At 42.1% G+C, this 25,385-nt stretch overlaps 1 protein-coding gene across 6 annotated transcripts in view; it reads left to right on the top strand.

Moving 5' to 3' along the window:
• The window catches only part of LOC108102409 (protein folded gastrulation), a 28,868-nt gene extending 4,008 nt beyond the window's left edge, over window positions 1–24,860 (top strand). For 4 of the 6 annotated variants that reach the window (XM_017207371.2, XM_017207370.2, XM_017207372.2 and 1 more), the window contains 2 exons: window positions 7,596–7,712; window positions 21,772–24,860. In XM_017207371.2, the coding sequence (XP_017062860.1) occupies window positions 7,596–7,712; window positions 21,772–23,966 (2,312 nt within the window). In that variant the 3' untranslated portion in view covers window positions 23,967–24,860. Of the gene's footprint in view, window positions 1–7,595; window positions 7,713–14,568; window positions 14,616–21,771 lie in introns of those variants that run through there. The other 2 variants (XM_017207375.2, XM_017207373.2) reach the window with 2 other exon arrangements.
• Window positions 24,861–25,385: the final 525 nt, after the last annotated feature.

The raw sequence follows: 25,385 nt of genomic DNA, 5'->3' as shown, positions 1-25,385 counted from the left end.
ATTGATATCTCGGGAGCTATAAAAGAAAGAATGTTGGGATTATGTATGGACATTCAGAAAGATTAAGATTGCTCTTTCAGCTGGCCACGACCACTCAAAACGCCTACAAACTACGAAAAGCGGTGGTGTCTCTAATAGTATAAGTAAAGTTTTTTTTCATACTTTTCTTATAGTGGAAAACTTTAAACATAAACTTAATATTGGTTTAGAAGTAGAAGTAGAAGTAAACTGCAGACCTCTTCCTCAACCTAATATATTCCCCTATTTGTATTGCTTTCAGAATTTTCGAGGGTACTTCCTTGTTTATCTCTTTCGGGGATTTTCTCGGTCGTAGTATTTATTCATTTATTCACCTGTTGGGAGCATTTGGGCGTCAAAGGCAAAGGCTAATAAGGTAATACATATTCGCAGCTACAACGAAGGCCCCCCGTACACCCTCACCCATTTCAGCCACCGATTTGAACCCCCTTTTCGACGTTGAGCTCCATGTGCAGCGTAGCGTTTCCCCATTTCTCCGTCACCTTCCCCCCGCGTGGTTATTTAACCATGAAGGCGGGCAAGTTTGGTGATTAGGGACGTAGGGTGGAGATTTTCAGGGGGCGGCAGTTGGTTTGCACAAGAGGAACGTTCGCTGAGTCACCGCCTAGTCAAAAGTTTAGGACGCCCACGCTCGCCTAGAATCATCCGAATATTTTAAAAAATATTTATTTTTTATATAATTAAAATAAGTTTTTTCAAGTTTACAATATACAAATCGGGGTAATATATATAAATGTAAATGATTTAACCTTCTTAAGTTCAAGATTTTATGCTTTTAGCCTAGTTAGTTTTAACTGGCAGTATGTCGTTCTTGCCACAAATTGTATAGGTAATACTGCTTTTTTGTGCTAATGCCGTTGCTAGGACAGTTGCAGTTGTTGTTGTTGCTGCTGTCGGCAGCAAGCGGAAACACAGTACGGTTTGGCGCAGCGTTTAATCTCCACTGTCCCATCGGAACTATAGCGACTACGCCTATATGGACGCTGTATACTCGCTCATATGTACATGGAAATAACCACAAGTGCACTGCCCTCTCGGCAAAGTGTTGTTGTTGCTGTTGGTGCTGCGGCTATTACAATGCGATTTTTTATTGTTCTTGTCCGCGGACATCGCCCGTAATTTCCAGTACACACCGCCGCCGTTCTTCTCTCTTTATGACGCCGATGATGACGACTCTTTCTTCCGCTCCTCGATATAGGTCCGCTTCAGTTCCAGCTGAATGCGTCGGTGCTACTTCCGCTAACAATTATTTTTTATTACACTTTATTACACATTGTATTTTCCGTTTTCACTTCTATTTCCACCGCTCTTTTTCTTTCCCTCTGTTTTCTTTTTGGCCAAATGACTTTATCATTCCCCGTGTGTAGGGAGCACTGTTAGAACGGAAAATTGGTGGCCAAGAAGCGTAAGAATGGAGTGAAAACTGAATTTTACTTTAAGTATATTCATTTTTTGTAAGACTTCGAATGACGCTCTTCCGTCCATTATTAGTTACTTCTATGATAAACGGGTATATTGCATTCGATTATCAGTTTGTAGCAATGTATATAAGGTTATTAATCAGGTGCAATAGCCAAGTCCAACGCTGTGATCTCGGAAACTAGAAGAGCTAAAAAGTTGGGATTGGCCATTCTCATTCTATTCTTTTGGAATTGCGAAGAAAGTAAGAGGTATCCATAAATGATTTTTAGTTTCATAATTTCTTTATGAATTATTCTTGTTTCGATATTTTAAAGCTGCGGTTAAAGTTCTCTTAAAAACAAATGACTACCTTTGTTTTTATTTATAATTGGAAAATCTACTCACTTCCTTGCTTGTTTACATAAATAACAAATAAAACAAGAGGAAACGCTATAGTCGAGTGCCGCGACTATAAGATACCCGTTACTGTTTTACAAAATTTTAAAATATTAATTTTGATAGTGAAAATTCACAAGGCGCCACCTATTGTCAGAGGAAGAATGTTGAGTATGCTTATAGTGACGTCACTGCCCATGTGAGGCCTTATAACCTTAATTTCTTTATATGAAAAATCTTTGGTAAATCGATAGATATTAACGGAAATAAGTTATACAAGGTCAAACGAAGGCATTCCTAATAATATTATAGACGCCAAAGCTTGCCGCGGTTTGTGGGCGTTAGAATGTGGAATGCGTGGCCAGATGCAACTTCGTGGCAAGTTGCAGAGGCATCTCTTAAACAGGTGTTTAGCGTGTTTGTAGCTCTTATAGTTTTTGAGATTTTTGCGTTTTTGGTTTTTCGGGTTTTATGGGCGTTAGAGTGGGAGTGGCTTGATCGGAAAAATCAATTCACATTGGGAGCATCATAAAAACCTACATGCTTAATCCGAACTTTCTATCTCTTATAGTTACTGAGATATCAGCTTTTCTAGAAAATCCGAAAACCGTCTTTTGAGCCTTGTTGGCGTATGGGTGGGTGTGGCCGGATAGTAGTACCACTATAAGATGCGCTGCGTAGGGACCTCAAGAATTTTCATGGTTAATCTCAATTTTGTATCTCTTATAGTTCCTGAGATTTCAGCGTTCATACGGACAGACAGACGGACAGACAGATGGACAGACAGACGGACATGGCTCATTCGTCTTCGGTATTCATCCTGATCAAGAATATATATACTTTATAGGGTCGGAAACGCTTCCTTCTACCTGTTACATACTTTTCAAAGAAACTAGTATACCCTTTTGCTCTACGAGTGACGGGTATAAAAAGTCAACAAATAACAACAAACAATTACAAATTGGACCAAGTTAAGTTAAAAACTTCCAAAATGGAAACAACTTTTAATACACATATACGTAAGTTTATTCAAATGAATTGAGTATTGCTAGTATGGTTATATTTACTTTACAATTTCTAACTGGTTGTTTTTTGTAGCCAAAAGTGAAGGTAATTCCTGCTTGTGTTTATTTTCGAGGATGTTAGTATAGATTTGTTTTCTTCCCAGTTTTGTTTCCTCGAGATTTTCCCCGGAGGTTTCCTTTGTGCTCTTAGGTCTTTCGTGTTATAGAACTCAGACAATTTTGTCAGGGCTTTCCATGCACATTCTTCATTTTCTACCACCACTTTTCCCACCAGCTTTTCCCATTGCCACCTTTTCCACCGTTTTTTGTTTGGGCATGGCAAGTGTGAAAGCATATGTTTTGGCAATGCTATCGCTGTGTACCCAGAGCCTAACATCCAGCCCTGTGTTTTTTGGCAGCAGGTGTTGAGCGTGGCAGCGTTGGTGTGGCCTTAAGGGAGGGGGTAGTCGTGGCAGGTGTGCGGCGAATAGGCGTGCGTTCAGGGAACGCATAGCATTTTTATTACATGTTTTTGGGTCCGCGAAAAATGAAAAAGCGTGTTTGCTGCTGATACTCTTGGTATTGCTACCGTGTTCATGTTGCTGCTGCTGTGTTGCTGTTGCTGTTGTTGCTGGAACGCCAATGTAGCCGGTGTAATTGTTGGCGTCCGTTACAGCTGTTTGCGGTGGTCAGGCGATGTTTTGGTTGGAAATTCTCGTTTGGCTTTCTGGCATTTTTATTCCACTTTCCTGAGCTCCATTTCCCCCATATTTTGGCACTTTTTGTTAAGTCATTTCTTGTTTATGTTAGTTGTTGGTTTCCGCAGTGTTTTTGGTTGCTGTTGCTGCTGTTGTAGTTTATTATCCAGTGTGTCGTGTTTTGGGTTTTCCTTTTATGACAGCAACATCAGCCTTTTAAACAAATAAACACGATAAGCACATGAGATGATTATCAGCAATTTAACGGTCACAAGACATTATCTTTAAAGAACGAAAAGTTCTAGCTTCGATGTTAATAATATCCAAAAGCAATCAAAGTTAAAGTTGTTTTACGCACATTACGCAAAATTACGGAAATACACTTTTTCTTTCTTGAAATTTGGAAATGGGGACATGTTTTAATTTTTGTGATAACCAACACAAAATTTCTGCAGAACTTTCAATGAGTCGTGCGGAAGTTTTGCTGCTGGGCACAAGGCATGGCATGATCAATTTCTTGGTCGGTCACATGATCAGACTGACAGAAAACAATGGGGGCCCGAAATACGAAGCACTTGCAGCATCAACAACTATTCAAAACGAGATCTAAGAGCATATGCACTGCAAAATCGTGTGAGAAATGCTTGAAAACTGTTGCGACAGCGAAATGCCAGCCATGCGAGCAATTTGCCAGTGGCCCTTGGAAACGCCCTCTTTCATGAATCCCCCTGGCCGCCACCCTGGCCGCCACCCTGGTCGCCCCGGTGGCCTGAGAATGCAGCTTGGGGTCAAAGTTTGCTGCAGCTGCAACTGTTGTTGCTGATGCGGCTGTTGCTGGTGTTGCAGTTGCTGTGTTTGCTGCGTGTGGCATCTTCTGGAGCGGCTTCCAGCTTTCAGCGGCTACAGTGGCAGAACTTAAAATTACTTTCTGATCAAAGATATATTAATAAAGTATTTAATATTGTTCTATGATTAATGTTTTTATGATTTAAGTGTTTAAATTGGATCAGATCAGTTAGATCGGAAGCTTACTCCTTGGTTTATTATTGTGCTTAATAATGTTGCCAAACTATCGGCCTATCGTTCCTCACTTGAGAAACCTTTGAAATTCAATTATTTTCTTCGAGTGTAGCAAATAATGTGCGATCCAACAGCAGCAACATCGAGAGTTGTTAACTTTGGCGCTGTCAATAATTTTGTGGTGCAATTGAATTGATGCTGCTGACTAAACAAGCGCGGCAAACAGAAACTGGAATTCGCGAGTGGCCAACATCCACTGTCCAGTGCCCAGAGTCCACCATCCAACGGCATGCTACCAGTGGATCACGACCAAGCTCTTCCCGAACGTGAGATGCTAGATAAATCAGTGCTGCAATAGATGCCCTATTGTTAGTGGCCCGCCGCGTCTAAAATCACTGGGCTAATGAGCGGGCAAGCGGCAGTCGTTGCGTCCTATCTGCAACATGTTGCTGGCGGGCAGCATGGCGGCAACCGTAGAAACTGCAGCCACAGCAGTGATAAGCCCAGACATAGAAAGTTTAACGACTTTAGAGAACCGAATTGATCCGAACCGAGCAAGACAGTGTGCCCCGTCTTAGTTTAATCCAAATCGAAAAAGCCAATCAGTTTAAGAAAAGCGTGGAAAGGTAAAAACGATTGTCGAAAACATTTTGCGAGTGCAAAACGTTGACCTAGGGAGCATAGTATATATAATTCCTATTTCTTTCATCATCAAAAGATGAATATTCGAAGTCAATATGGCTGCTCTTCTTCTTCTCTAATCGGGGTGTTTGAAATGGAACAGCCCATGGGATATTTGTGCATTACAAGCCTTACCTTCCTTCTTATCATTTTCAGTGTCAAATTATAAATTATAAATGTGTTTGTTTTTTACTCTTATACATATGTCATTGTTGATAATTAATATGACTTAAGCCTCACTTCACCCACCCCTCTTTGAGCGGGCCACCGTTACAGACGTAATGCATCGACCATAGGCTATAGACTATAGACTATAGAGTATAGAGTACAGACTATAAGCGACGACGATGACCGGGATCATGAGGTGCTGGCTTCTTGTCGTTGTCAATCGCAATTGATTGCGCTTTAATCGTGTCTTGGCCGCGGCTGAGGTCTTGGAGTCCGTTTTCCAAGACCCGGTGTTCAAGACCTAGACAGATAATTTTCAGTTACAAAGAAGTTCAGTTGAAAAGATAAAAAAATTTGCTCAATCAGTGATTAGAATAATATTGGCATGATATCTCATTTTGACTCTGACTTTTGTGGAAGGACTATGCGCCGCCCGCTTAGTACCAGTAATTATGAATTTACTCGTTTTTGAAAAAGTTCCCCTTCGAATTCATCGCGAGAACAAACCCCTGAATATAAATTTGCTTGACGTCTTCTTAATTTTAGCCACATTTCCTCTCAGGTCCGGCATTTTTGTGGTCGTTGAAGTTTTCATTGTTCATAAATTTCAACGGACTTATAGTGATTATCATTTATATGTCTTCGTCGCCAACTCGTTGCGATTGTTGTTATTGCATTCCCACCCCATTCTACGTTTTTATTGCCAGAAGAAAACATATAAAAAATTGCGTTCAATTTAAGCATTTTTTGCATAAGCGCGAATTATAAACAGCAGTAAAATCAAGCTAAAAAAGAGCTGAAAATTAATAACAACGTATGTCGATTGCAACAGGCGCCTATTTGATTTTTTTTGCTGTTGCGGCGCCCCAGCCACTTGCAATATTGTAGCAATTGTTGTTGTGTTGTTGCCCCTCGGAAACTTATATTCGTGCTTTTCTTTTTGCTGCCGTCTGGGGGTAACATTTTGACATTTAAACTTGTTTTTGGCACTCAACGGCATTTCTCCTTTGTTTTATGTTTATTATCTTTCTTGATTTGCGCTTCGTTGGCTTTCTGGCTGCTTTCTTGATTGCCCACTTGATTTCTGGACAAGTTTTAACGCTAGCCCTAACCACATAACCACCAAACCTCCCAACCCCCTGCCCGAGACCCTCAAACCCATTAGCAAACACGAACTTGAATGTCTAGGGGGCGACATAGAAAATCTCATTGCCCAATGCAAATTTCTATTCACTTATTGAGTCGATTACATAAACAATTTGTGGGGGTATAGCCTGGTCTGGCTTTGTTCTTCAACATCTGTAGAACACAATATCTTTGGAGGCTCAGTGGAAGTTTTCTGGAAAATCGAAATGTCAGAGTGTTTGATTTTCAAATCACCAGCAAAGCATGCCATCGGCTACATCTGATGTGCCTGTTTTTCACATTCAATAGGTTATTAGTGGCTTATCATCACAATAATTATTATCATAATGGGTAGCGCTAAATTGTTCATTTTATTTTCTATTGATTAAATATACATAATAAAAAATGCTTGTTAGCCTAGCTTGACCATCATCAGGTCAGTTTTATTTATATAAATACTATTTGCTAAGCTAAATCGGGCTATAGCGAAATTATTTAAAAAAACGTTTGTCTATTTCGGGAATTCTTTTCCCAACTTCGTGCCGTAGTGGGAAACAGGTCAGAACCTACATCTCTGATGCGCTCCGCCATGCGGGTTAAAATACTCGTACATTCGGGGCGTTGCGTGAGGGTTAAAGAGAGAGAGGGGACTTTGATTGGGGCTCGGTTCGTTCACCGAGCCGTAGAATTAAACTGTCAAATTCAACAAATAACTGGATACGTATCACTGAAACGTTCAAATGCGATGAAGGAATACAGTGCTCAGCTACTTGCGGCCTTGAAAGTCTAATTATAGCTTTTTGTTTCTCAAAGTTTTGGGGCGAAAGCACCACTAAATCGCTTATCGTATTCCGGATGTTGTGTACACACTCAAAATCATAACTGAAATTCTTAAATTTGGTCTCAAGGTCGGCTACTTTCTTTACTGCGCCATTTCGGACATTTCCTGTTGACAACGAGACCGCTCTCATTCCGTTGCTTATTCCCCTTCAATTTAGTTTATAAAACTTTATTAAACACTCGGAGGCTTTCATTTGGACTGGCTTTCCTTGTTTAATTGCAGACGTACCCAAATTCCCAGCGAGAACTTCCCAGCCAGAAGGAGCTTGTGCATCCTGCATAAGATTGCCGGAGCCCACCTCACAAATTCATAAGTTCACTTTATGCGGCCTGATTTGGGGTGAGTATTCGTTTTTTACAGACAGATATGTGTAGGAACGAACAAGAAAATATATAATATGATTTATATTCGGCACAGTTTATCGATAAGGACTGTGACTTTCCTGTGTTTAATTTTCAATAAAAAGGGATTTAAGTTTCAGCATTTCAATATTTTTTTATCTAAAACGTCAAAAAATATTTGATTTTCTATCGTTGCAAATATCCCGCACATTAAATTTCATTTAAAAGCTATACATTTTCGAAATTATCAGAAAGAGCATTTACCGAATTCGTTCTCGTTAAGTTGCCTATTTTTCATGTACATTTTGCCGCTGATAAATTTCCTGCCATAAATCGCTGAAAGGAACAATTTCGCGGGGGCGCTGACAAGTTTCGCAGGCACAAGTGCCACCCACAGCACCACCCACCACCCGCTCTTCTGTTCTTTTCAGATCAATTTAGTTTTTCCTTTCGCACTTTCCCTTCGCTCTGCGCTGTTTTAGTTGATTAAACCCAACTGTTTGCACTTGCTAAAGGGGCTATTACGAAACTTTACGATCCCGGCTCCGCAGCAAAATATGTGTAGTGCCCCTGTCTATTGGGACAGGGCACCGGGGTGCTCATCGACTATGGATTTCGTTGTCCTCGTTAGGATAGCTATTGGATCAACCTCCTAAGCAGCCTTTGATTTTCACAATCATTTCTAATATTTATGTGGAGAATCAAAGATGACTCCACTGTAGAAATACTTGCGATATACTTTCCCGATATGTTCTCGTCGCGACTCCGACTGCTTCTTATCACAATAACCATAAATTAGGAACACCCCGACAAGTTGAGTGTGCATTAACACTGACCGTGTTGTTGGCTGTGGGGTTACCGCGCATTGTGTAAAAGTTACAAAATCCAAATTAATGAACTCGCCGACTTGGCAAGCGTCGTTCCCGCTGGTTCAATAACATTTCAATTGCGTTGACATAATTTTAATTAAAACAAAACCGAAACCGAACAGTATATTGAGTGCAAACTCACAATGAATTTAAAGAGTTCGCTGAGTCGCGCAAAAATGGCAAACGGCGGTTGGTCGACCAAAAAATGTAGAATCCAGGGTTCGCGGTTGGCATGGGAATCGCATTTACTAGGGCTGCATAGCTAATTAAATCCGATTTGATCAGCCAGCTTAGAAGGTTGCCGTCTCCCTCTGCCCAGTTGCCGTCGTCTCTTTCTCCGCCTGTGATTTTAAACCGGAAGCGATAGCCGCAGCAACCGACGAACAGCCAGCCACGATAACTGACCATGCACCAAGACCAAGGGTCCAATGAATAAAATATAAAGAAGGTACAAAAATAAGAAGAATAAGCATGCACTTGTCTCTTTTGCACCGCACTCTGTCGGTTGTTCCTGCTCTTGGTAGGGAAAAGCAGCGAAAGTGACTGTTACGGGTGTCTGAATTAATGAAATAACCAATCTAAATTATAAAATGAACGAATCTTAGCTATATCTTCCAATAGGAATGTTATGTAATATATACATATATATATTGACATTTCCTCGGGTCAGATACAAAGTGCGTTCACGAATCTGTGTTACTGTGTCAGCTCATTAACGCTGCAGTAAACCGACGAGCGACGTCCCAATACAACGCAGAAATGCAGATAATGTTTTTATGGGCCTAAAACACTGGCAAGTATCTTTTGTATCTTTAGCAAACAACCATTAAAATAATCTGTTGAACTTGGCTAGGCAACGCTTTCGGTTTGGGCTATATTCTCGCATTCTGTCTCGGTTCAGTCGATTTAATGCAATAACAATACAAATTATTTATCAATTAAGCTGTTACATTTAATTTAATTCAATTCAACACTGCTCACATGTGTCTGTGTGTCTGTTTGTGTGTGTGTGTGTGTGTGAAAATAAAAACAGCAGCACAAGCCTTGGTCTTCTTGCCACGAAAATTTATGCGAAAAGTTCAATTGCGTTCAAAATGTGAATAATTCGAGGTTGTTGTTCTTGCTGCCTGTTATCAATGCGACTGATGTATTTTGGGAATTTTCTCATGAATTTAGCATGTGACAATTTATTTATTTATTGATTTACTTTGCGGGGCGCAACCACGAGCTTTGCCAATCCTGTCAATTGGCTTGGGCATTCCAGATACGTAGATACTCTGCGCTCGCTCTGCCACCATCTACCATCCACCGTCACATCCACATTCACGTCCATTTCCATTTTCAATTCCATTCAAACCATGTCAAAGGTGTTGGCAATTTTGCAGTCAATTGGCATTAATTGAGTGTGAACACAAAAATATTTTTGTAAATTGCCAGGGTGGGGACGTGGGGATGGCCTGGCGTCGCGACCTTTGGGGCAGCATCCGATGTTTGTGCTGTTGTCGCCGCCCCGCCTGTTGTTACCGCAAATGTGCCGCGCAATATGCAAATTGATTTGCCGAACAATTCATTTGAAAATGCGTTGCATAAGCCGCAAAGCTGCAGCACGCAAAACACAAAACAGAACAAAACAGCGCCCGAACTGAGCTGAAAGCTCCGAAATTGCCAAAATGCTAATTGCCGGAATGGAAAAAACAAAATTTAGGTCCCAGCAAAAGTTTTTGGCCAATTGGAAATAAACTCTTTTAAATTAATTAATGCTTTTGTTTTCAATATACTTCCGAAAGGCGGTTACCTTTGGGATCTTTCCTCGCATTCAGTTAGGAATGGTCACGGGCGAACGGGTTTACTTGCGCCATCTGTTACAGGCGCGGTGCAATTGAAAATATCCAAAATATCGAAAATATGTAAACAATCGGGCCAAATACCGTTTCAAAATCTGATTTCCCATTCAGCTCACATGGCCAGTAAATTTGGCAATATTTCTATGTTTACACAGCGTCGCCCACCAAGGCAAAAAGGCGAAACATCGAAACTTTATATAATGAAATGTGGCACAAATAATGGTTTGGCCTTGAATTGTGGGCCACATACGCGAAAAGAAACACAAATCGACGACGACGAATACGTAAATAAATAATAAACCATTATTTTCTCTTTTCCCCTTTTTCCAGCCATGCCCCCACTTCCATCTTTATTTATTTCGCCGCTGATTGGCGCCTCACAAACTCGCAGTTTGCCTGCCTATTGGGCGTTACATAAAAACGCTGGCCCGAACTACAAACACAGCAAACTGCAGTAGTCGCTCTTCATAAAACATCAAATTTAATTCCCTTTCCGACTTCTGTTACAGTATCATTTCCATATCGATTGCTATTAGTTAGCATATTCCAGGGAACCACTCGAAGGCTGTTTCAATCAGCTAATCAGGTAATATTAGACAATGACTGTGCCACGTGCGGTGACAGCCTGTGACTTTTCACGTCATATCTTAAACTGACCCCTAGACAGTGCTTTAAATAGGAATATATGTTTGTTAATAAATATCATTCATATTGGCCATTAATTTCTTATATTTTGGTTGGTTGGTGGCTTGTAAGCTACTCACCTACTTTGACTAATAATTTCCACTTCTTTGACATTTTTCCCAATATCCGAAATAATCTTGAAATGAACTTGGCAATTATTTTTTTTTCCAATACCAAACACTATTATGGACGGGACCCTGACTTCTAATAAAAAATCAAGACCGCTGGACCCGAGAGAATGTCGTTTGCAATAATTTTAAAATCAATCGTGTTCGCATGGCGCTGTTTGAGTCTTTACGATTATTGGAACTACAGCTACTAATTGGTCTGGATTTGATGTGGCCATTCGTCATGTCGCTACGGAGATAGAGGGTGCTGATTGATTCCGCTCTGCCATTTGTGATTCAAGGCTCGGCACTTATGTTTCTGATTTGGGGAAAACAAGAAAGCCCATTGTGCTGCACAGGGGTTGCAACCGTGGAATGCCAATGACAAGTTCGGGGTGACCTTAGGCTCTTTCTTGCGAACCGCGAAAATCCTTGACTCATTTCCTGACTCACTGGCACTCCCCTAATCGATATGCCCGAGATTCCCCATTCATCACTGTTGGTTTTTCGGGTTTTGTGGGCGTTAGGGTGGGCGTGGCTAGATGGAAAAAAACCAATTCGCATTTGGAGCATCATAAAAACCTACATGTTTAATGCGAACTTTCTATCTCTTATAGTTATCGAGATATCAGGTTTTCTTGAAAATGCGAAAACGGTCTTTTGAGCTTGGTGGGCGTATGGGTGGGTGTGGCCAGATAATAATACCACTAAAAGCTGCGCTGGCATTCAAACTTTCTAGCTCTAATAGTTCCCGAGATTTCAGCGATTTTAGTTTTTCGTGATTTGTGGGCGTTAGAGTGGGCGTGTGAGGATGCGGAAATAAACTTGCGCTGTCCCGGGACCTCAAGAATCTTCATGCTTAGTCTCAACTTTGTATCTGCTATAGTTCCTGAGGTCTCAGCGTTCATACGGACGGACGGACGGACAGACGGACATGGCTCAATCGACTTCGCTATTGATCCTGATCAAGAATATATATACTTTATAGGGTCGGAAACGCTTCCTTCTATCTTTTACATACTTTTCAACGAATCTAGTATACCCTTTTACTCTACGACTAACGGGTATAAAAATACAATCTGGCACCATTTCACCTATTTGGATACTTCCTATGACAGTTCAACGTGTGCTTTCAACGTTTAACTATCTTTCTTTGCTGTATTAAAAAAATAGCTAAAGATTGTATTTTCTGACATGTAGAATGTTATCTGCTTTCCGATAATACAAATGAAATTTGCCAACAAACATAGAGTAAATTGGGTCAAAATTATGTTCCATTTTGTTCGCTTCTCATTTGTTTATAAAATTTCTAGCTGATTTTCCCTTTTTATTTGAATAAATCTATCATTTCAACAATAAATATAATATTAATTGTAAATATAATATGAATTGTTTAAATTTAAAAGAATAATACTCAAAAATCTTTTAGAATCTTTCTCGAACTGCATTTGGCTTATACGAGTATGTACATTGAGTTCGATAAAAAGAGTAAATAATTCCAAAACGGTCTCCGGTTGTTTTCCCAGTGCTTTGTTTGTTCTGTTTAACATCTTCCTCCTGCCTGGCCATTGTCTACGAACTATAAGTAGGTATCAGAACTATCGGAATCCGATACAAAATGTGTCTCTCCAAACACAGAAATCGGCCAGACAGTGGCTGTCAGTGAAGAATGGCTTTTTGATAAGCCACAGACGCACAAACAAACCCGCGGATGCAAGAAAAGATGCGTACTGGTATTGGAGAGTGAATATAGATAAAGATATAGACACATGTAGTAATATGCAGATGGCGAATGTTTCTCTTGGTCGATCAGCGATCAGCGATCGTTGGTGATCTTGCGATTGTAGCTCATCAATTGGCGCGAAGACGATGTCGACACGAGCGGCGTTAATTGAATTGCAAACACGGCCAGTGTCTTCTTTTATTTCCATTTTTATATCGCGTTGCGAAGCGAAAGCTTCGAAATCTGAGCCATTATTTACTCAACTGCTGCCAAGACAGATTGTGTCCAATGGATCGGTTTTGCCAGAGGGGAGGATGAGTGAGGGGAGCGTCAGGTGTCGACGGCGATATTCATTGACCTAGGTTGCGGGTGTACTTGCTCGAGTTTCGCTTTCTGTTTATTTTTTTTATGATTTTGAGACACTTTCCGGGAATTACTGGAATTTTGAAGGTTGGTGATGATTAAATTAGCAAATTGACTTATTACTTGCAGAAAAATCGGAATATACTCGTATATTTTCAAAATATTTATTTAACTAAACAGCAACAAATTACTTCACCAAACTGCCGATCAAAACGGCTAATTAAAAGCCCTTTATCGTCTTCTTTACGAGTTTTATGAAAATCAGCAATTTACTTAGCTTTGTTAACACTTTATTAATTAGTTAAGGTGAAATTTTTTAAAATTTAAAGTGGTTTCTGGCTGATATGAGAAGTTTATTTTTGTCTTCGAGCGAATGCAAATTCGGTATTTCATGGTCTTGGAAAATGAAAGTATCTGAAATCTGCGGACATGTCGATCTCCCTAAGTGTTCATATCGGCTCGCCGTCTTAGCCCACTTAGAATGCATCCCATCTCGGCTGGGCCATATCTCCCCGTTCCGTTATCAGGGAGAGCCTTGCATGGAGCGGATCCATTTCCATGGCCAAGTTTATGTATCAGCAGAAAACATTGTAATACACTTTGGCGCTCGCTTCGCAAGGACGTTCTAACCAATCCCTGAAGAGAGCGATCGCTCTTTCTAGCTCTGCAACAACAGCGCCTCAATGCTGCGCGGCAGGTAGATGGAGAGAGAGGGGCAGGGCTAAGAGCGATGTTTTACCTGTCCTCAGGATCAAAACAAACAAGTGTGGCAAGATTTACCGCCAAATCACCAGGGCGCAGAGATACAGATACTTGTTCTCGCACAGATACAGCTACATGTTCAGCTACAGACACAGATACAGATGCAGCAACACACTCGGATTCAGAATCAGCTTCAGATACTTACCCATAGCGGGTTCTGGGCTCTTCGGTTCTGAATATTGCGTAAGTTTATCTCCAGCATGCTCTTCGCACTGCTCACTCATGAGAATATCTTTGTATCTGCTGGCTGCTCTCGGCCAAGATTTTGTTTTGGTTTTGGTTGCTCTGTGATTTTTCTTGTTTTTTCTATTCAGTCAGTTTTCAGACCTTCAGCTATTCAAGTCGTTCCAAAATAAAACAAAAATACACTTTGTAAAACCTCCTGCTTACGATATAGTTTCTTTTTTTTAATTGAAAAATTGTGAATGGAAAGACATTTAAGTCAACTAAAACTAATTGGACTCTTTCCATTAAATTGCTTTGTCATCAATTTGGTTCGAAAAAAGTGATATTTTCCTTAGAGTGTTGTGCATATTTCACTATTAAAACGTGAGTAAAGTTGTTCAGATTGCCAAGAACAAGAACAATACGTTATCTTCGCTCTGTTTACATTTTCGAACGGGCTTGTAAGTAGCATATTGACCATATGGGTATTGCTAAACCTATTCGACGTATGGAAACCGTCTACAGAACTCTTTGCGTTACTCGAAAGGGGGACTAAGTTATGGCTATCGACGCTAAAGCGATTCATATATAAGACTTAGGAGAGGGCAGCAAATTAGGCCTTCTGACGTTGTTTTGTAGCCCTAATCGCTGCTTATGCTAATGCCCGGCCGACTTTTCGTTGGGACGACAGATTACGACGATTGGAAATGTTTAGGCACTGCGGGGAAATGTATAATTTGGACATATTTTCGGGGATTCCGGCTACCGTTCTGGGTTCTGGTAAATGATTTTTAAAAGTTGAATGAGATTAACGATGCCCAGGAACTGCTGTGGGGCAATCCCCTTGTTTTTCGAAAATACTTGTATATGTAAAGCTTATCAAAAACTTACAATAACAGTGGTCTGCTTTTGCATTGATGTTTCTTATGTTACGATGTAACTTAAATAAGGATTTTCATGTATCAGAACATGGCTTTTTGTCGGGCAGCAAGAACAAGCTTTCCCATAAAAGTCCAAAACTCACCGATCTACAGATTTTTTTCGCCTCAGTTGTTGTATATCTTTTTGTTTAATTAAAAACATTGCGTAATGTAAGATAAGCTATTGTTCCTATTTTAGATTTCCTAACTAATCATAGACGTGCTTTACTTCTTATTTGGTACTATTGTCCCGGTCATTCAGCTTTCGGTTAACTGCCCGTTTATTTGCTTTATTTTGGTGTGTCGCTCACTTTTTGGCGCTTTTCATTTTATTGAGATCAAGTTTCGTGCCTGCCTTGTCGTTCCGGGGGTTTGGGGTTTGTGCCGTGCTCTTGCCTAAGTGCCACCGAAATGTAAATCGATTCGAGTGCAAATGCGTTTTTATGAATTCGGCACGCGTCTGCGTGCGCAATTCAGCTGCGTGTTTGTGGCCTGTGCCAAGGCGTAGAACCAGCTGGCCGTACTATATCTTCAAGAATATAGCCATAGCCGCACTCCACCGGCCACTCCAAACCAAAACCGAAACGAAGGAAAACACAGGCCGCATGGCGCACGGTCGTAAACAATTTCCAGCTCGAATTCGATTGGGATCGTTAAATGTCGATCTAGTTGCGTGTGCCCCAATTGGATTATTGGTCTCTTTCGATATCTTCGACTCCTCAACTGCACTTAACAAATATATGAATTCATTCATTCATGAATTTCGCCTTCGGTCGACGATTTAGCAACTGCGAATTTATCCTGCGTCTTGCGGCCACCTGCTGCATGTAATTTAAAAGCAGCGCCACTTGCCGCTTTGAAATTGATAACTTACAGCTTTTCTCACGCCCGATTTTCACACTCATTTAGGTTTGTTTGGAAATCAATTTCAGATTCGAATAGTTTATGATGGGAAAGAAGGCCCATAAACATACTGTGAAGTGTTTGAGCACGTATTTTCTGGGTGATCATGAGGCGGCACCAATGAGTTATTCATTTTCAAGAGGTAGGGGTGGAAAATGAGATTTAAGATTGAATAAACGACATCGATTGTTTGCTGACTCTGGAACTAAGGAATTCGCTGCAATTAGCCGTACATGATAATGCTAGAATGCGGATTCTATTCCGGCGATAAAGCCTGGTGATCTCTTCCGAGTGCATTCAGCGTTTGAAGCCAAAGCCAACTTCTTTACTGTTTTCAGATCGAGTTCAAATTCAACTTAAGTGTAACGGTGCTCAAGTGCCTTACCAAACGACAAAGAAGAAATATAAACAAAAACTGAAAAACGATAGCCCCCGTAACAAGAAAACCCGTTCGTGGCTGTGGGCCACCATTTGGCAGACCAGCCAAGTCGAAAGGCAGTGAGTTATTCCCAGTCAGTACACTGAAAGTGGTGTGTTTGGAAAAGGTTTGGTCACGTTGCATATATTTTAGATGGGGCAAGGTCTTGGCATAAGTAAAGATTGTACAAAAATAATACAAAATGTTACTAATGTTTAGAGTAGGGTTTGTGTTGTTTCAAATTACAACGAATGACTGCACATTGTTTTGCGTGTATTTGTTACTTTTGAGCGGCAGTTAAGCGGCAATAAAATCTAAATGACACCGTCGCGAACCGCTTTGTGCTGCCGTTGCTGCTGCTCCTTTGCATATTGCTACTGCGGCCACTTGTTGCGCATCAGCAACATTGACGACAACACCAGCGGCAGCAACGTGTGCTCCACTTCGACTCAATTCGTTACTTTTCAGTTAGTATTTTCAATTTATAGCCAACCGCCGAAAATCCGACGAAGAAAACCGAGCACGAAAACTGGTTGACACTGTAAAAAGTGGGTGTATCTGTGGATACAGATCAGCGGATAGCCAGAACCTAGCGCACTCGGATTGTATAATTCTTAGCCAGACATTGACATACGATATATAATAAATAATCTATACTTTGTGATATAGACATTGACGAGGCGGCTAATTGGACTGCTTTCAGCAATGGCCAATTGAATGCCCAGTTGTTTCTCAGCCTCTCAATGAGATCACAAATGATGCAATTCATACAATTGTCATTTCACGGAATTTTCATGCTACTTTATGAAGGTCGAAAAGCGTGGAACAACAGGTAGAAGGAGACGTTTTCGACCCTATAAAGTCTATTATGACCGACAAAGGATTGAGTTTGAAGAGCCCAGAGATTCGTGTGTATGTTATAAGCCAGTTTAAAAAGATTGCCCAAACAACAGATGACACTTGCATAATTATTTTTAAATTGGTTAACAGAGCAACGGGTAACTGGTAGAGCCGCCCAATAATCGAATCCATTCACCTTCATTATTCGATTTCATATCTGTTACCAGAAAAGCGAAAGGGTATTAATTAGTCAATATCTTTTGGCTTTGGCGGGGATGTAAGCTGAACTTTCTGATTGAAAAATCTGGTTAAAGCAGATCAGGATCAGATATGTAACAAATAGAAATATAAAGCAGTGGCAGTCGGGAAAACGTGTCCATCGGCGGGCAAATGATTAGGGAGGAAAAATCCAAATCCAAGGACTCATGGGCACGCAATCGCTCTGTTACGCAGCTGCGGAAAAGCGAGGACTGCGCGTGTATGTGTGATTGTCAGGAGGCGGGAACTCAGGATGCGGACTATAAAACGCATGATTCAGAATGCGGGAGGGAATCATTGAATCGAATTGAATACGTGCCGGCACGGAGCATAGAACACGGAGCTAGGAGCACGGAGCTAGGAGCACGGAGCACCAGCATCCGAAACCGGATTCTACGTGTTGCTGTTTTGTATTAGCAAGATGTCAACGTATGTTTGCAGAATTATGTACAAAAAGCAGACACATCCATATCCACATGCCGAAATGTCCTCTTTTTATCTCTATCTCCATGTCGGCGGTAAAGGCATCAAATGTTGTCCGAATCGACAAACAACGTAAAAAGAGCAAAGGGGCAGAAAGGAGCCCGCTCCAAATTGACATCAGTTGCTGATTTTTAATTAAAAATTTGCGACGTGTGAAGTTGATTTCATTTTGGGCCCCGCCAAACTGACAGATGAACTGATATAGGAAGCTCAACTGGGTGATGGCACGATAGTCCTGACCTGTCCCCCTTGATGGTCCAGTGTTTAGGAAACGGAAGATAGAATGTCCGGCCCTTCACGTCCGTTCGTTGGCAGGCGGTTTTCTAGGGGCGATTCTGGGATGTGACTGGGTGAGTAGAGGGGTGATTCGGACACACACAGAGAGAGGTTTTAGACGGGACATTCGCGGCTGAAATAACAGTTGATTCCTGGTGACAGCCTGGAACAGCAGTCATCACATGTCCGCCGAATGTGAGGACATGAATTGTGGATTCCATAGGATCCATCGGGCTGACTTGCTCGGTTTCCCTAGGTCTTCATAAATATAGATTAGCTAATCGAAACAGGAAATCAGGAAACAGGATAGACCGTCACATTATTGGGCGGCCAGCGCATGATGGGATAAGTAAGGCCAATATGCACTCTCAAAGAGCTCTAGCACGCTTATTGATTGCAGCAAATGAAAGGAGAGATCTTGTAAGTGAAGTCGTTAAACCAGTTTTTTGATGACTTGGCTTGGCCTTGCAACTTTAAAAAAGTCTTTAAATTTAGAAATGACAGCGATTAAGGTTCACAAGGCTTACACCAAAATTAGAGTCATCCATTCAATTTATTCACATATTGCCGTTTCCGAATAAGTTTGCCTTGCTTAATTGTTTAGTAATTTGGAAGATTTGTGGCAGTAATCCGGAATAGATTCGCCTGCCTGATAAACAGTACATTCACGTGCCAGGTGCAATACCCCCGCAGTGTTCGTCATTTGCTGCGGGTGTCAAAGTCATTGCTTTATATAATACCGTTACGCTGTGACATTACCCTTATCGGGCAGGCCAAAAGACCCTCACGAGCATTATTTACTAGGTACTTGACATTCAAACCCGGGTCCCGAAAGAGAGATGCGAGTTCCGCTGCCTTTTACGACTCAAACGCGAACCAGACACAGCGAAACAGGGCCATTAACAAGTTATAACGACAACAGCAGTAGGAGCAGCAACAGCGGCAGCAACATCAACAGAAGCGGCAGCAACATACATAAGCACGAGTGCAACAGTTATAAGAGTCGCGGCCGTCGAACCACCCACTTGAACTCATAAATTCCGAGAACCCCCGATAACATACATATATTTGTGACCAGAAAAACATGCGTGTGTCACGCTGCCACGGTCCCGCTCTAACCTCTTCCCTCTCGCTCCCTGGCGTCGTGATGTTAAAGTAAATATTATGTGTGCGCTCGGGATTATGACTTCTTAGCTAAAGCCAAGAGCAGTAGAAACATCATCAACTTCTGCAGCTGAAACATCAACTTCTGCTCCACAAACAGTTGCAGGTAGCACAGCAAAAGACACATCCGACGGACTTGCAGCTAAAAAAGCTGCAAAAGAACAATATTAGGAGCAGAGCAACAACACAGCTCCTAAGGCATTAACAGCGGCAACAGTCACAATAACATGACCAGCAATTGCAACAGCGGCGGGAGTATCCACCTTAAACTACAGCAACTCCTCAATGCTATTGCCTCAACTGCAGCAACAAGTTGTTGCAGCTGCTATCGAGCTGTCGGCAGTTGTATTATTGTCACTGCTATTGTTGCTGTTGCTGTTGCTGTTGCTGTTGCTGTCAGTGATGCTGATGACAATACTGATGACTGATGTGAGATATGTTAAGGGTCTGTCCTTGTGTGAACGAATGGAACCGTTGATATATATCTCTTATTGTGAATTTTTTTGCAACTTAAAAATCGTTTTTATCTTTAAATGCAAATTATTCTTCAAATACGGTTGGGATGGTGAGCAGACTCCTTATGTCTTACAGACATGTTCATTTATGAATGTAATATGATAAAATATATATCGATTGGGTTCGCATTAAGACCCCTTCTAGGAATGAAGTCGATGAGGTCAGTTTAAATAGCCTATCGATGTAGGGTACGTTTAGGTAAAGATTGATTCGATCAAAAAGTAGGGAAATTCAGTTACAGCTATAGACACTGTATTCCTTAGATATTATAACTTCCGACATTAAATATATTTATTCTTGATGCATGTTTTAAGGGGTATCGATGGAGCCTAGCTCATGATCGAGGCTGCTATAAGCTTTGACTGTAGAGACACAGATGTTTGTCTGTCTCAAAATGAAATCAAAACTGACTTCAAAACTCCAGTTGTACTATGAAATGCTTTAGTTTTTGTAACCAATTAGGAACTGAACGTAAGAGGATCAAGCATGTTACTTTTTATACCCGTTACTCGAAGAATAAAAGAGTATATTAGATTCGTGGAAAAGTATGTAACAGGTAGAATGAAGCGTTTCCGACCCTATAAAGTATATATATTCTTGATCAGTATCAATAGCGAAGACGATTAAGCCATGTCCGTCAGTCTGTCCGTATGAACGCTGAGGTCAGGAACTATAAGAGATAGGAAGTTGAGATTAGGCATGAAGATTATTGAGGTCCATACGCAGTTTACTTTCGCATCCTGCAAACAAATCACGAAAAACTAAAATTGCTTAAATCTCAGGAACTATTAGAGCCAGAAAGTCAGTATGTATAATCTTGGGATGCCAGCGCATCTTATGGTGGGACCATTATCCGGCCACACCCACTCTTACGCCCACCAAGTTCAAATGACGGTTTTCGCATTTTGTAGAAAAGCTTATATCTCGGTAACGATAAGTGATAGAAAGTTCGGATTAAGCATGTAGGTTTTTATGATGCTCCCCACTCCCACTCTAACGCCCACAAAACCAGAAAAACCCAAAACTGCGAAAATCTCGTTCCCGAGAAAGAGCTAGAAAGTTGTGCTTAAGAACACGTATTTAAGAGATGCCACTGCAACTTGTTTAGTTTTCAGTTTTCATATGGCCACGACCACTCTAACGCTCACAAACCGCGGAAAACTGTGGCATGTATAGTATTATTACGAATGCCTTCGTTTGAACTTATTTAACTTATTTCAGTCAATCTCTATCGATTACCAAAGAACTTTCAAATCGGAACATTATTAAGCTATTTATGAAGAAATTTAAGTTATAAGACCTCATATGGACAGTGACGTCACTATCAGTTACTCAACATGATTTCTCCGACAATAGGTGGCGTTTTGGGAATTTCCACTAGCACAATGAATATTTTAAAATTGTGGAAAACAGTAACGGGTATCTTATAGTCGCGGCACTCGAAATAGTGTTTCTTCTTGTTTTTAAAATACAAACACGGAAACGACTTCGATGTAACGCAAATTCTCACTTTAAGAACATCAATTCCTTGTCGATTTTCTATATGTATTTATCAATTACTGAACATCATTCTTCATTGTTCTCCCGGTCACAAAAAGCAGCGTGGGTGGTTGGGAGGAGGCATGAGGTGGGTGGACCGGGGTAAGGAAGATTACTGCTGGGGCACAAAGCGCCTTTTGGGCGGGAAGTATGTACACTGGCGGGTGTTGCCCATTCATGCTTTGCTCCGTCACTGAAATTTGATTTTCTTTTGTTTTTCCAGCGCTTGCCAAGAGTAAGCGAGCGAACGATCCCGAAGAGATGGCACCGCCTAACTGCCTGCTGGCGGTCCTTGCGCTGACGGTTTTCCTAGGGACCAGCAACGGCTTGCCGATCACGTCGCGGCCCATCGAGGGTAATGTACAGCGCATGGTGTGGGAAGACTGGGTAAACCTGGACCCGGAGCAGCGGAACCTCACTAAGGAAAAGAAGGTGACCGCCAAGTCGATATTCACGCTACCCTTCCGACACTGTCCACAGGGTCACACGTTGTACAATGAGCTTTGCATCCCGCAGTCCAACATTGATGCAACGGATCTGGTCAAGCAGGAACTTATCCTAGCCGGTGTCACAAATGGCAATCCCCCACCGCCGCCCATCGCAGACTACGACTATGGCGATGACGTGGAGAGTGAAGAGATCCTGTACGATCTATCCGTCATTCCGACTGCCATCCAGGATAGCCCGCCACCCAGCGCTGGGTCCGAGGATCAAGCGCTACCCAGCGAGGATGCACCACTGAAATTCAATATATTCCAGAAGAAATTCCCCACAGGTTCGGGTGAGCCCGAGGTTCAGGCGCTACCGCAGGACATGGTGGGTGCCTCAAATGCCGGCAACAGCAGCACCACAGCGACGTCCACTACCACAGCAGGAACATCAGCGTCGAACACGACGACACCAGCTACTCCTCCTTATAAGCCCAACGGGGACTTGCAGGCAGCCCCCAGTAATACTCTGTCCACATCGACAACACTTACTATGCCCAGTAGTAACAGGGATATTAGCCAAGTGGAAGCCATAGTGTTGCCGGCGGGTCAGGCGCAGGCTGGATTTGTGCAACTGGTGACCAGTCCTCTAACCGACAGCGATAGCGAAGACTCCTCCACAACGGAGAGTGACTTAAATGAGGAGGAGAATTTGGATCAGCTTCTCATGGTCGACGCCTTTCTGCCGGCTTACGACGGCAGCACCGAGCTGTTGCCGTCGCTCTTCAGCCATCGCAAGCTGGCGCCGCCGTTAAGCACAGACCAGGATGTGAAGGCCAAGCAGGCAGATGAGGCTGCAGAGGGTGCATATGAGGCAGGAACCCAGCAAGACAAGGAGGAGGTTAAGGAGGGGGAGACCACCACCGATATGTGGCCGACCGAAGATGAGGAGTATACCACAGAGACTGGAATAACTACAGGCGACACAACGATTGCGGAAGCGTCATTTGATGATACATCTTCGGCCACCTCCACCTCCGCCTTCGCCTCCAGCTTCACCTCTGACCAAACATCACCACATCCGCCAGAAGAACTTGAGATAGATGAACATGAAAATCGCCTGGTCTTGATAAAAACGAAAGTGCAACCGGTTCAGTTAACGACACCAACATCGGCAACATCAACAGCAACGGCAACAGCAACAACTGCAGTTGATGACGCTGATTCCTCCACTGACCGGTTTCATTATCAGCGTTTCGCCGATGATGTGTCCGCTAGGAGCACGACAGCAAAACCAGAGCCCAGCACCAGAACGCCCGGCAGCAGCGAACCGATCGAGGAAGATTATATGCCATCAAGTGACAATGACAATTTAATGACAAATACAATTGGGGGCCACGAGGACGACAGGGATGAGGGGAGTCATAAGGCCACCAGTAAAATTGATGTCCAACAGGAACTGCGACTCATCAACGAGCTGGTTAAGGACAAGCGGCGAAAGCAGCAAAAGCAGCAGCAGGTACAGCTTGATTCAACCAGCACAGAAGGAACATCCACATCAACATCAACTGAAGTAACAATCACAAATTGGTCAAAGGATATGCCCCAATTAGGAAAAAGCATACGTGAAGCATCAACAACAACAGAGACAGCAGCAACTTCGAGCCAGAGCCAGGCTAACGAGAGCAGCTCGACGGGCAATACAGCAGCATCAACGTCACAACATTTGAGTATTACTAATCGTAGCAATAGAAATAGTAAAATATTTAAAGAAGGCCAGTTGGCTAAAGAGCCAGCAGCAGCAGCAGCGACCGCGGCAACACCGCCCAATAGCAGTAGCAATCCGGATGGCTATACGCCTTTCTGGTGGCTCCCGAGCATTGGATGGCGTCTGGACCGCAAGGCGGATGCCGCCGGGCAGGATCAGTCGCTGTTGCTAAGACTCTTCAGCACCTTTCGCGGCAGCGGCACGGTACCAACCACACGCTAACAGCAACATCAACAGCAGCAGCAGCAGCAGCAGAAGCAGCAGCTCTTGGCTCTCGGCTCTTGCTTGCGATTAGAGCCACAGGATGTCGCTTGATGCCGCGTAGTTAGTGCAACAATGTGTTGTGTCAGCAACAGCGTTTCAATTGCGTGTTGAAGTTTGTTCACAGTTGCCCCACATTCACACTCATCCCATGTCTGAGTAAATATTTATTTCCTTTTAATGTTTTATTCAAACGCCCAATTGTACATAGAATATCCGAAATACGCACTACTTAGCAACCAATTTAGTCGTTTTTTCATTGGCCTTAAATCAAACCTTTTTTTTTGTGTTATTTGAACCGCTTTCTGTTTTAAGTTGTTGATTTAATTTTAGGGAGACTTTTTTTATTACAATAGTTTTATATGTGCGTGCTGCTGCCGTTGTTGCGATCCTTAGCAATATTTACTTGTGATTACCTAGGCTTATGAATTCAATGTTAGACCTAGGTAGATGTATTTGTATACGCCGAGTCTTTCGATACATTTTTTAAACTATTATTATCACAACTGTTACCCAAAATATATGTACGAACCCGGAGCATTTGTCGTAGCTGTCTCTATGTATATACTCTAGGGCAGAAGTCATTCAAATCGAAGCATTTTAAACACAACCACTGAAGCAACACATTATCTATGCCTAGTATTAAGCCTAGTAATTATGCTAACCACTGTAAACACAAATCAAAACAAAGCCCAAAATATAGTATAATGCATGTATATAGTTATAAAGCTTGTTTCGATCCCTTAGCTCAAACGTAACGAAACGAATCAGGCAACCATCACGTTTTTGTCAATTGTAACTCAACCTACAGCCAAAGTTATGAAGAAAAACATTTGCGAAAACGCAAAAATGCAACATCAACGTGTTTTCTTTGGGGCAACGCTGGCTGTGCGGCTTTCCTCCTGATTTGATGCCTGGCCAAAAGCCTGCGGTAAGTATCGGGGGACAACTTCGAACATTCACCCCCCCCGGGCAGAAGGCAGTCATCCGCACTGCCACCTACCACTTGACGGAACTTTATCAAGATTCCCTCGTTGCTCACCTCTAAAGTCAAAAGCCTGGCTCTTCGCATTGCAAATTAGCCAAAAGGACAAAAAGACAGGCCAGAAATCATCGAAATTTCCAATTGGTAAGCCGACAGGTTTGCAGATGGAAAGTAATTGTCAGGCTTTGAGTGGCAACTCTTCAAAGAGAATCCTGTTGGACCCGTTAAAAAAATCATCACTTGGCAAAAGAGCTTCACAGCGTATAGAAATAACTTGAAGATAAGTTCAATAGGGCAAAGATGGACATATTTATACCTGTTACTCGTAGAGTTAAAGGGTATACTAGATTCGTTGAAAAGTATGTAACAGATAGAAGGAAGCTTTTCCGACCCTA

Source organism: Drosophila eugracilis, unplaced genomic scaffold, assembly GCF_018153835.1.
Source record: "Drosophila eugracilis isolate 14026-0451.02 unplaced genomic scaffold, ASM1815383v1 contig_1963, whole genome shotgun sequence".
In the NCBI taxonomy this organism is placed as follows: domain Eukaryota; kingdom Metazoa; phylum Arthropoda; class Insecta; order Diptera; family Drosophilidae; genus Drosophila; species Drosophila eugracilis.
This window is presented reverse-complemented; position numbering and strand designations above follow the sequence as displayed.